This window comes from Budorcas taxicolor, chromosome 24, assembly GCF_023091745.1.
Source record: "Budorcas taxicolor isolate Tak-1 chromosome 24, Takin1.1, whole genome shotgun sequence".
In the NCBI taxonomy this organism is placed as follows: domain Eukaryota; kingdom Metazoa; phylum Chordata; class Mammalia; order Artiodactyla; family Bovidae; genus Budorcas; species Budorcas taxicolor.
In genome coordinates this window covers 23,760,545-23,773,720 of record NC_068933.1, presented here as the reverse complement: position 1 = coordinate 23,773,720, position 13,176 = coordinate 23,760,545, and the positions used below count along the sequence as shown (strand labels likewise).

Sequence of the window (13,176 nt, the reverse complement as noted above, 5' to 3'; positions counted from 1 at the left end):
CCGTTGAAATCCTGGTTCCTCTTCTCTGCTTTCTAAATAGGATGGCACCAAATGAGTTCACCTTCCCGTCGGTTGTTCTGAGATCCCACCCCGTGCACCACACGATAGTTTTGTCCGAGGAAACATTTTTCTCTGAAGCACGGGCACTAAAGAGATGCGGAGCTGTTCTGCTGTATAGCTAGCTACCAGCTTGATATGCAGAACTGAAAACTGGAAGGAAAACTTAGGAAAAGGGGTTTGTAGCTCTCTGGCCCTATTAGTACCCAAAGTCATTTTTAAAAAACTACCAATGATGTAACTGTGATGTAGGCAGACGTCCCAGGAAAGTATTTTCCATTCTTACCCTTTTTATACCCTTAATTGTAAGCCAGAATTTAGAAACAGAGTGACCTAACACTGGCCTAAAACCCCAGGATATATTTGACTCTGTCTCGTGCGCCCTTGGATCCAAGTCCTGAGAATATGGGCTGTTGGCCAAAGTGTTTCATGATTTTTTTAGGCACATTTTTCTAAACCAGTGGCTTGCCTGGGAGTTTTGAGACTATTTTAGGTGTCAAGGCATGTTTGTTCCCTCTTCTTTCTGGCTTTTCTACATGCAGAGAGTGGCAGCTGCCACACATAGTAAGAGTCTAGCCTCTGCAAGGTCACAGCCATGTTTCTGAGGAGGTGCCCCAAGGAAGAGTCAAGAGCATGACAGATCCAGAGTGGGCTTTCGGGGGCTCCCGGTGATTCCATAGAAGACGGCTGCTGCCTGTCTTGCGGTGGAGAAATCACACTTTCATTGAGAAAGGTCACACATGGACATCTCTTTCTGAGAAGCCCTAAGAATATTAACAGCTGAGATGTTATTTATTCAGTCCCGTGGTGCCTGGGAGCCATCAGAGAGAATTACAGTCTTCTCATCAGTCATGGATCCAAGTCTGAAGCGTGGATTAAGAATGCCTCAGGACAGAAGGTGGTGGGGTGCCTGTTACCAAACTAGGTGATTTTTTTCATTTGAAAAAAATGACAATGTGTGTATGTAAAGGGCTTCCCAGGTGGAGGTGGTGATAAAGAACCCGCCTGCCAATGCAGGAGATGTAAGAGACACAGGTTTAATCCCTGGGTCAGGAAGATCCCCAGGAGGAGGGCATGGCAACCCACTCCAATATTCTTTCCTGGAGAATCCCATGGATGGAGGAGCCTGGCAGGCTACAGGCCATAGGGTCACAAAGAGTCAAGACACGACTGAAGAGAGTTGGCATGCACGCGCACACACACACACACACACACGTATGTAATGCCCAGTTGTACAGGGAAAGGGCACGTTTCCGGTGAACCTCACTTCACTGGATGAGGTCTGTGTCATGTAGTCCTGTGCCTCCCCCAGGCAAGCGCCTGGCTGGGAGCCTTCCTGTGCAGTGCCATCATCTGACCGCTCGGCGCTTTAGGCGGTGCTTGCTGGGTGACAAACACCTAACATCTAAGAAATACAGAAAAAGGAGCCAGCCTACACACTAATCCTTGAAGCCACGCCTCCTGCTAATATCCAGTACTCCTGGCCTGACTTAGTTCACATGTTGCAGGATATAGATCTCATCAAAGCCACTGACTCACAGTTCCCACAAGAAAGCAAGGGAACACCTACAGGGCAAAGGAGAGAAAAATCACTTCCTTCCAACTGCCTGAACACACACGTTATTTTTTGTGCTAAAGCACAACCTCTTGGTTTTCTTTGGTAATCCAGGGTAAGAAGTGTTGCTGATTATATATATATATGTAGATTAAGATTCCTGCTATTCTTAAAGACTGAAAAGTTTTCCAGCCACAGCGTAGGAGAGCTAGAGCTAGAGGGACAGAGGAAGCCAGATAACCATCAGTATAGAGGTATTTTCTTTCGGGGGCAGCTTTGAGACAGAATACACATGAGGAGCTGTTGAAAATGGAAACCGTGGCTGAAATTGTAGACTGTTAGTTTTGGAAGGGGCCTTCATGGGGATGCAGTCTGGTCAGCTTTAAATGAGGAAGCTCAGCTGAGTAAGATTGACAGCTGACATCTCTCTGTGCACCCTCAGATCAGGGTAGAGGCAGAAAGGGATGTGGTGAGAGCCGTACAAAGAAGGCAAGAAAAGCACACCAGATAAGGGGGTGGGTATAAGCATGGGGCTAAAAGAGGGGACTAGTCCACAAACTGACTTGTCACAGACCTCCCCGGCCAGTTGAACTGGGGACCAGGAGTCATAGGCAGGGTGTCCCTGTTGCTGGTTGTTGTTGTTCAGTTGCTCAGTCGTGTCCAACTCTTTGTGACCCCATGGGCTGACTGCAGCACGCCAGGCTCCCGTGTCCTTCACCATGTCCCAGAGTTTGCTCAAACTCATGTCCACTGAGTCGGTGATGCCATCCAACCATCTCATCCTCTGTCATCCCTTTCTCCTCCTGCCCTCAATCTTTCCCAGCACTGGGGTCTTTTCTAATGAGTTGGCTCTTCGCGTCAGGTGGCCAGAGTATTAGAGTTTCAGCCTCAGCATCCATCCTTCCAGTGAACATCAGGGCTGACTGACCGGAATTCTGATCACACTCCACGCCTCTCCCACCCTTATCTTCTGAGTGTTGATAATACATCTCTTTGCCTGAACCTGGTTCCCAGCTCCTGGGTTCAGTGAGCTGCGTGTACTAACTCTGTCCTTCTGGGGGCTTCGCACTGGGCTTGTTCTGCTGTCGCTCACTGATGCTGGTCAGAGAGGCTGGGGCACGGATGTCAATGCCTGAGGACGTGGTCATCCACCTTGCTCTCTCTTGCCTGTGAAGAAGCATCTTAAGTAAGGAAACCACCCCCCATCCCCCACCCTGCCCTATGTGGATATGAAAGGCTTGGTGCCGGCCACTTCTGTCCCACTTTGGCTGGAGAAAGCAGAGAGAGACTCAGGCATGAACAGCTATCACATATGCACAAGCAGCCCTACAAAGGCCTTGAGTGAAGTGACACAAAACTAACAGTGGCCTTCCTATGGGGGCTCTCTCCACGTGTCTCAGGCCTCTGTGTTTGTTGTGCGTCTTTCATTCTAGTCGTCCTGCTGAGAGGAGAGGAGTTCAGAGAGGTACGGCATACCCGGCCCTTAGGAGGGGACATGCACAGTCACAGTGGTCCCCAACTTTTTTGGCACCAGGGACTGATTTCCTGCAGGACAGTTTTCCCACAGACTGTGGGTGGTGGGGGGTGAGATGGTTTGGGGATGATTCAAGCAAATTACATTTATTGTGCACTTTATTATTATTACATCAGCTTCACCTCAGGTCATCAGCCATTAGATCCTGGAGGTTGGGGCCCCCTGAAAATGATGGGTGCACATCATAAGTGTCCATTTCCTTAAATCTGAGACCCCTGTTTCTTTCACATTTTAACCTTCAGGATAATAGCATGCATTTTACCACATATGGATATAGTTAATGGGTTTCTTTTAATCCCCCTAAAAGCTTTTATTAAAATAATGGCTACATCTTTGAATCAGTTCTTAGAATGAAATAAATGAGTATTATTTCAGTTGATACTTCCTTGTCTCCAATGTCAGTACCTTTTCTTAAACGTTTTTTTACCTGAACTCTTATTTCATTGTGAACTCTCCATTTCATGCAGTGACACGAAGACTAAGTCCAGTCTTCGCTCTGCCTAGACTGGCCATCCATCTCACCTTCTGTGATGTTTCTGGACGTACCTGTGTGCTGTGGAGATCTGGGGCAGTGACGGAACTTTCCCAGAATCATATCAGTATCCATGTGCACCACTCTGGGAACTCAGAGGCCTAGGAACCACTCGCTTTTCTGCTTCTTCTTCTATAAAATCACCTTCCTTTGCCCTCTGGGCTTCCCTGGTGACTCAGTGGTTAAAAAAAAAAAATCTGCCCACAATGGAGGAGACTCGTGTTCAATCCCTGGGTTGGGAAGATCCCCAGAGAAGAAAATGGCAACCCACTCCAGCATTCTTGCATGGAAAATACCATGGACAGGAGAGCCTGGCGGGCTACAGTCCATGGGGTCGTAAGAGATGCACAGAGCTTAATGACTAAACCACCACCACCATTGTCTGCTTTCTAAAATGTCTGTGGGTCTGCCCTGTCCCCCAGGCCATCAGGGAGTTTGTCAAAACTCATAGAATTACACATTAAAAGGAGGCATTTTACTGCAGCTAAACACTACCCTCTATAAACTGACTTTTTAAAAAAATCCAGCCAAGCCACACATGTTCAAGTTTGTTGTTGCTGTTGAACATTGTTTGCCACATATTGGAAGCAACCTAAGTAGCCATCCAGCAAATTATGATACTTGCATAAAATGATATAATATGGGGCACCTGTTAAAAGGAATGAAATACACCTGGACATCATCTGATGTGGACTATCTCCAATCCATAGTGGCAAATGAAGAAAAGGAATATTGGGATCAGTGGGCACTGTTTGCTCTCCTCTGTGTAAACGTGTGTATGTTGCATGTGTGTTTGTTTTGGTTGTTTGGCGGATCTCCAGAAGGATGCATGAGAAATTGCCAGCAGTGGTTTCCTTTAGATTAGAGGGACTGGATGCTGAGGGACCAGATAGGAAGAAGACTCATTGTCATTGTATACCTTTTTTGCACTTTTAATTTGTTCATATGCATATGTTGTCTTTTCAAGAAATAGATAAAAACAATATAAATTACTTTGATGGGAAAAAAAAAAGCCCACAGGATCCTGGAACTGAGCAGCATGGATTTCTAGCCTGAGAATTTCTGTTTCTCTCTCTCAGGTCCATCATCTGAGCCAGCTCACTCGCCCACCAACAGCAGGAAGAAGCTCTTTGCCCCCGTCCCCTTCCCTTCGGGCTCCACCGAGGATGTGTCCCCCGGCGATCCCCTGCAGCCCCCGCCTCTTCCCCAGAAGAAGCTCGTGAGTCGGGCGGCCTCTTCCCCCGATGGCTTCTTCTGGCCCCAGGGCTCCCCCAAGCCCAGAACAGCAAGTCCCAAGCTGAACCTCAGCCACTCAGAGACTAACGTCTGTGCCCATGAGGACTCCCACTTCAGCTATGCCTCAGGCCCCGGCGGCCGCCACCAGCACGTCTTCTCCGCTTCAGAGCCGCTGGAGAAAACTTCCAAAGGCAGTGGCCACCGGGGCCCTACGCCAGGGCTAGGGGGCAGCAAAGGCCTGCAGGGCAAAGGGGTCTCCTCCACCTCGTCCTCCCAGCTGAGCGTATCCAGCCAGGCCTCGGCGGGCAGCACCCAGCTGCAGCTCCACAGCCTCCTGAACAGCATCAGCAGCAAGGAGGGCACCTACGCCAAGCTGGGGGGCCTGTATGCCCAGTCCCTGGTCCGCCTCGTGGCCAGGTGCGAGGACCTCTTCATGGGCGGCCAGAAGAAGGAGCTGCACTTCAGCGAGAATAACTGGTCCCTGTTCAAGCTGACCTGTAACAAGCCCTGCTGTGACTCGGGGGATGCCATTTACTATTGCGCCACCTGCTCCGAGGACCCCGGCAGCACCTACGCCGTGAAGGTAGGTCTCACCCCCACCTCCCGCTCCCCCGCCATGTGGCTGGTGATCCTGACTGGCAGCCCTGTGGCTTGAGAATTCCTGTCCCCTCGGCCACCTCCCAGAGGAGGGTCGTTTCCTGGAAATGCTCGGTGAGTTCACTTTGCCTGGCCCAGGACATGGTGCAGTGTGATTTGTATGCACGTGTTCAGTGGAGGAAAGAGCGAGCTGAATGTGGTCAGCCTGGTCATCACTGGCAGCCCAGAGCCCGGGATCTGTACCTATCCAATGAAGGGATGTAAATTTGAGCTCCTTGAAAGTCAAGGGAGTAGAGGTGCCTTTAGGAAGTTCTTTGCTTCTGCTGACCCAGTGGACCTGAGAAAATGATCTTTGAATCATCTCTCTGCTTCCACCCTGAACATTTTCTTGTGTTCAGGTGCATCAGTTACTGTCCCCTGCCTCCTGGGGCTGGACCTGGGGGCTCCTTCACTGTCAAGAGAGAGCTGACCTCTCCATTTTGAGGAGGAACAAGCCTGGTGGGACAGGCTTTTAATCCTTCTTGCCCATGGGGTAGAAAGTGATGTGGACCAAGGGGCCACTTAGCACAAGGTCTAGTTCAAGTTCAAACCCCTTGAACTTCTGGATCAAGGGGTTTGGTTTTTTAGATTCATGATTGTGATATGCAGCTTGGATTCTAAGACCTCCTGTAATAATGTAGAGTTAGCCAATTCTGAAGAACAGTACAGAAGATTCGCATTCCCAGAGAAGATTAGAAGGTAGTGTTATTCATTTCATCTGAAATGTAAACCATAAGGAGGGACTTCCCTGACAGTCCAGTGGTTAAGGCGTCACCTTCCAATGCTGGGGGTGCTGGTTTGATCCTTGGTCAGGAAGCTGAGGTCCCACGTGCCTCCCAACCGAAAAACCCAAAACAGAAGCAATATTGAAACCAAGTCAGTAAAAACTTTAAAAATGGTCCATATCAAAAAATAATAATAATAAGGAAACCAGCAGATAGACCTTGGGCCTGTTAAGGAAGAGAGTCCCAGTGTTCTCTGTGATTCTGCTGGAGCCTTGGTAGATCAGGGTATATCTCTGTAGCATGTGAAAAGGAAATTTCTTTTTAAAATTTGAACTTTTTTTTTTTAATATTGGAGCTCAATATTTTATGAAAAGGAAATTTGAAAAAGAATTTCAAGTATTCAGAGTCTAGGGAACAGCAGCATCGATTTGGAGATGTGCCTGGCCTGGTGATGGGGTGGAGGCGGGGTGCAGAGCATACTCCTGCCCGCGCCGCCGTTCCGCTTCATTAGTGCTGGTTCTGGATGAGATAGTCATCTGAATCCTCTGGGTCCCCAGGAGGGGAGCAGGCTCCTTCCCGAGCCGCCCGGCTGAGGCCGAGCTCATCCATATCTGGGTTGCAGGAGCTTCGGTTGCAGGCTCGCACCTGCTCGGGCTCGTGTTGGTTCCTCTGTTTGCGGGCTTTGCCTCCTGCGGCAGTGAGAGAGTGAAGCCAGCTTGTGTAGCCCTGCTCCACGAATACAGGGTAGGAGAAAAAGCCTTTGTTACGTGTGCTGTCGAAGCTGTTTCATGGCCTCAGTCAGCCAGAACTCCAGTAATTAGGGACCTGGGTTAAGTTGGCTGGGCCTTTTTTATTTCGCAGACATGACTTAGCCCAGATTTTCAACCACGAAGCAGGCCAAGGCATCAAAGTTTAAAGCGAGACTTGGCTCAATGAAACCTTTGAAATTGGAGCTGAACCAGTCTGTGTGAAGGTCTTGAGCCAAAACCTGAGCACAGACCCCTGAAAATGACCTTGTGGGATGGTGAGGGGAGGTGGGGGTGGAAGAGAAGCCTTTCACCCACCTCCTCTACCTTCACTCCTAATTTGACTCTGTAGAATGATCTTGAGGGGCCCTGCCCAGGGCTGCCCCACTGGTTAACATGCACCCCGTCTTTTGTTCGAGGCAGTGAGGTCTTGCCAGAAGACCAGCTCACTGATTTTGAATCCCATCCAGGCCAGTTGTCATTGACTCTGCTCCTTCATTTACATCTCTGTGCAAACTGCCTGGACTCCCAAGGAGAGTTTTTGCTGGGCTCAAGCCTTTGATACCCTGGAGAAAAGGATCCTTGGAAACGCATCCCAGGCCCGGCAGCTGCGCCCTCTGGGTTTGTACAATTACCTGCCAGCCACCTCTGGATTGCCTGGCTCCACCACCAGGTTACCATCAGACCCACAAGAGCAGTCACCATAGCAGCCTTTCCCAGTGAATGCTCACCTGGGCTAGGCTTTGTGTTGAAAGCTGCATCTGTGTTGTGTCTTTTAATGCTCCCAGTGGCCCTGTGAGGAGGGACACTGCCCTTGAGATACAGAGAAGAAACAGACTTTGAGATAAATACAGTCAATTCTCAATATTTGGGGATTTCATATTTGTGAATTTGGTGCTGAAATTTTTTTGTAACCCGGGGTGCTTTAGTGGTCATTCCTGGCCATGTGCAGAGTTGGGGAGATCTGAGTTATTCAACACACAAATCCCTAGCTGAGGTGCTACACAGGGACTCTCCACCTTCTTTCTCAGCTCTCATACTATAAACAAGTGCCTCATATTCACACTTTTTTTTTTTTAAGGGTGATTTCACCCTTTAAAATGGCCGTGCCAAGCAATGAAGTCCTGTCTCATGATCCTAAGGTCAGGAAGACTGTGATGAAAGATCAGCTTCTTTTCAGGCATGAGCTACACTGCTGTCAGCCATGAGTCACTGTTAGCACAGTTGAAATACTCAACAGTATCTATGAATAAGGAGTCTTTAAACAGAAACACACATACAGCAGGGTTATACATTGGCCGGTTGATGAACCTCTTGTGACCAGAGATTTGTAAGAACTTCACGTTGCATTTCCCTAGGAGCAGTGGCTCAGCATTCATGCGTTCAGTGTTTGTGACTACTTAATAGAACATAACGACCAACCGAAAAGAATAAGAATCAAGGGTAACTTGCCAATGTTTGCAGAGTTCATATTTAAACTAAGGTCCTTTTCACCCTAAAGCTCATACTCTTCACCTCCAGAACACTTCTCAGCTGTACAATCTTGGGCAAAATACCTTAACTTTTTAAAGTTTCAGCTTTCTGCTCTGTAGTAACATCTATCTTATCGAGTTGTTCAGTGAGATTTAAAGAGACACTACAGGAAATATGCTTTATAGACACCATGTGAAAGTTTTCTGGGTATGTTGTAGTTGAGAAGCTCTCACTTGTATCCATGGATGGATGGCCCTGCAAACAGTCCATACACAGTGGTTGTTGGTATTTATACACTAGACTGTTTTTTGAGGACCACCCAAGCCGACGATGTTCCAGAAAACTGCCATTTAAAAATGGAATATAGCTGGCTGGGCTCAGATAAGAAGGAACCTACAGCAGTGCCTTTTCGACATGTATCCTGAAATCACTTTTGTTAATGGAAGAGGAAACACTGTCTGGGATAAAATGAGCTTCCCTTTTATTTCTATTCTACTTTTCTAATATGAGAGATCACTAAATTAATGTGTTCCCTCCCCCTGATCCCCCAACCCTCCGATTATCTATTAAAAAGTTTTCTTAGTAGCTGAGCTCCTTTATGCCAGGTTTCATGCTGAGGTTTGTAGAGCTGCAATATAAATAAATCTCTTTGAAAAGGCGCTTGCAACAGAACTTCTAAAAACGTCACCTCTAAGCATTGTGGCACTCCATAAACACTGCCATGACCATTCAGGTGTAGCCATGCAGCAGCCGAAGGGTTGTTTTGAGATTGTTTGCTGGGTGATATTTTGCAGATGGGGCAGATGCCTTTCTTCTGAGGATTACATACTGATCCTTACCCTTCTACAAAGCACGGCTGGGGCTGCACCATCTCCTTTGCAGAGGAGTACCCACAGACCATCTGCAGTCTCTTTCAGTATAATTAATTAGAGGGGATCAGGCCTGATGGGAGGCCATTGTGTGTGACTCCAGACTCTCAGTTGTGCGGCCACCAGATGAAGATTCCTGTTGCTCAGGATCCTTAGGTGGCTGACGCTGTCATTAGTACAAAAAGATGTAGAAGAGGGAAAGGCACAGCGTAGGAACTCCCCAGAGAACCTGAGATCCTCCACTCGTTTATTTCCATCTTCAGTTCAGAGGGTGCCTTTCGGCCCTTGGGCTTCCCTATTCGCTGGAGAGCTTTCTGTTTTCTTGCACTTAGCAGCTCCACTAAAATCAGCCCCATGGATTGTGCCAATTGGTAGGCATGGCATATTAACCTGGATCTAGAAACCAGGGCAGCCTAAGAGAATTTGACCAAGTCCTAGAGGTGTAGGGCCTGCATCTCTGCCCCTGAGATTCCCCAAAAAGGGAACATCCCAGAGACCAAACATATCTGCTGTCAGGTAGCTGCCAAGTCAGGTGCAGGGGCTGGGGAGTGAGACTGGTTGCCTGAGGAAGCTCTTATCTGGCTTCCTGAGAATTTTTCCAGTCCACGTTGTGGGCAAAGAGATGTCTTCCTATCAAGGGAACTCATTCTGGCTGGATTGTATGATCATTTTAGGTTTAACTTTTTAAGAAATTGACCATCTGTATTCCAAAGGGGTGGTACCATTTTACATCCTACTAGCTGTATCTGTGGAGAAGGAAATGGCAACCCACTCCAGTGTTCTTGCCTGGGGAATCCCAGGGATGGCAGAGCCTGGTGGGCTGCCGTCTATGGCGTCGCACAGTGTTGGACACGACTGAAGCGACTTAGCAGCAGCTGTATCTGAGACTTCCCATTTCTGTACATCCTTATAGACGCTTGGTATTACCATTTTATTACAGCCATTCTGGTGGGCATCTCCTGGGCTCTCATTGTGTTTTTGACTTGCCTTTCCCTTATGACTCATGATGTTGAATATCTTTTCATGTGCTTATGGCCATTTACATAGTTCTTGGGTGAAATGCTTGTGAATATCTTTTGCTGACTTTTTGACTGGATAATTTATCATACGACAGCTTTGCAAGAATTCTGGGTACATTCTGGATGGATAGGTGTTTTGCAAATAATTCCTCCCACTCTAATACTTGTCTTCCCAATTTTCTTAATACTTTTTGAACTACACAACTTTTAAGATTTGATAAGGTCAAGTTTGTCCACCTTTTTCTCTTTTGGACCATGGTTCTGGTGTGGTCACTGAGAAATCTTGGCTTAGCTTAAGGCCTCAAAGATTCCGCCCTGTGTATTCTTCAAAAGTGTATATGCTTTGGCTCTCACACCTAAGCCTCCCCATTGTGACCTAGGTCTCTGTGACCCATTTTGAGTTAAATGGTGTGTGTGCAGTGGGCAGTGGGGGTGTAAGTTCACCATTTGCGTGTGGATGTCTAAATGTCCCAGCACTATTTACTGAGTAGAATGAAGGCTCTGGCTTTTGACCTCACTTCCGCTTTCCCCCACAGATCTGCAAGACCCCCGAGCCCAAAGCAGCCTCCTACTGCAGCCCGTCAGTACCCGTGCACTTCAATATCCAGCAGGACTGTGGCCACTTTGTGGCCTCCGTGCCCTCCAGCATGCTCACCTCTCCCGACGCACACAAGGACCCTCTGTCTGCCCTGCCCTCACATCCCCCCACCCAGGAGCAGGACTGCGTGGTGGTCATCACTCGGGAGGTGCCCCACCAAACCGCCTCGGACTTTGTGCGGGACTTGGCCACCAGCCACCAGTCTGAGCCCGAGGTCTACGAGCGGCGGGTGTGCTTCCTGCTCCTGCAGCTCTGCAACGGGCTGGAGCACCTGAAGGAGCACGGGATCATCCACCGAGACCTGTGCCTGGAGAACCTGCTCCTGGTGCACTGCGCCCCCCAGGCCTCCCCCGAGCCCTCCCCCGCCGCCTCCGTTCCTCCCACCACCACATCCCCTGCCCTCGCGGCCACCCCGTCCTCTGGCCCCTCAGCCACTGTCCCTACCAGCGTCACCCCCACCCCTCCAGCCGCCCCCGCCTTTCAAGGAGGGTCCAGTGAGAAACACTTGCCCCGGCTTATCATCAGCAATTTCTTAAAGGCCAAGCAGAAGCCGGGTGGCACCGCCAACCTGCAGCAGAAGAAGAGCCAGGCACGCCTGGCTCCCGAGATCGTGTCTGCCTCTCAGTACCGCAAGTTCGACGAATTCCAAACGGGCATCCTCATCTATGAGCTGCTCCACCAGCCCAACCCGTTCGAGGTGCGGGCACAGCTCCGGGAACAGGACTACCGGCAGGAGGACTTGCCCCCGCTGCCCGCACTGTCCCTCTACTCGCCGGGCCTGCAGCGGCTCGCCCACCTGCTGCTGGAGGCCGACCCCATCAAGCGCATCCGCATCGGCGAGGCCAAGCGCGTGCTGCAGTGCCTGCTGTGGGGGCCCCGGCGCGAGCTGGTGGAGCCGCCAGGCACCTCAGAGGAGGCGCTGTGCGCCACGCTCCATAACTGGATCGACATGAAGCGAGCCCTGATGATGATGAAGTTCGCCGAGAAGGCGGTGGACCGCCGGCGCGGGGTGGAGCTGGAGGACTGGCTCTGCTGCCAGTATCTGGCGTCGGCCGAGCCTGCAGCCCTCTTACAATCGCTGAAGCTCCTACAGCTTCTGTGAGGCAGCTCCCGGCCCCCTCCTCTGGGCTGGACCCCCATCCTACCCCTTTCCCCGTGCCCTGCCTTGCCTTGGAAACATCCATGTCTCTTGGGAAATGGTACAAATGACTGTCATACTTGGATGTAATATATATATATATAAGATATAAATATGAAAGACTGTGGATGTCATTCCCCACCGTGGTCTAGCCTCCTTTTCTCCTGTAGTCTTGCAGTTTTCTCTGCAATTATGTACATTTCTAGCTTCTTGCAAGGTCATGAGGACAGTGCCACCCACAGAATGAAGCCTGGACTCTGGTCTCACTACCCCATTAAGGGGTCTCTTTACCTTCTTGTCAAGTGGCTATTTAAAACCAAAAAGAACCCTCCATTTTAAATTAAAATTGCTGGTCGATTCGTGAGCAAAGCTCTTTTATTCCCAAGTGCGTTAATACCTTTGGTAGGTAAAATCGTTTTAAGCCCTTGAAACAGTGGCTTCAAGACCACTTGAACTGTCCCTGTTCTTCCACTTCTCATCAGAAGGAACATCAGGCCACAAGAGCCCAGGCATGTGGGGACCAGTTCACCTTCCCTGCTTCTCTCTCCAACTAACAGCCTCTTAGGAAGAAGCCAGACACAGCTGGTGTGACCCAGAGTTTCAGAATTTAATCCCACTGCTTGAAATCCATTTCCAGTTTGCTAAAGCTGGTTATCATTTGCATCAGAAGCCTGGCTGAAAGCGGAAGCCACCCCAGATGGTTCAAATGACAAGAACTTAGCAGGGGACCACTTAGAGAGTTTCGGGCAGGATTAAGAGAAAAACAACGGATGGTGAGACAAAAAGCAAGGACTGGAATGGGGAGGGTTCACTCAATCTGTTCCCCACCTGTCATCCCCAGGCCAAGACCAGTGAGATGCCAGAGAGCAAGGGGGCCTTGGTGATACAGCTGGCAAGACTAACTTCCCTGGCAGGGTTGGGAAGAAAGAGTGGAGTGCCGGGTGGGAAACAGCCCGCTGTTAATGCTGTCCTAGATAAGGGCAGTGCAAGAACTCAGTGTTTCCACTTTCAGACCACTCAACCACCTGCTGTTCAAAGCTCCTTTGGGTTTCCATTTT

The 13,176-nt window shown here is 49.4% G+C and overlaps 1 protein-coding gene across 1 annotated transcript in view; it reads left to right on the top strand.

Annotated features, from left to right (window-relative positions):
• Nucleotides 1-12,361, top strand: part of PRAG1 (PEAK1 related, kinase-activating pseudokinase 1) — a 41,014-nt gene extending 28,653 nt beyond the window's left edge. Inside the window, exons 4-5 of the mRNA XM_052661421.1 lie at nt 4,758-5,497; nt 10,919-12,361. Coding sequence (XP_052517381.1) covers nt 4,758-5,497; nt 10,919-12,082 — 1,904 coding nt within the window. The 3' untranslated portion in view covers nt 12,083-12,361. The remainder of the gene's footprint in view (nt 1-4,757; nt 5,498-10,918) is intronic.
• Nucleotides 12,362-13,176: the final 815 nt, after the last annotated feature.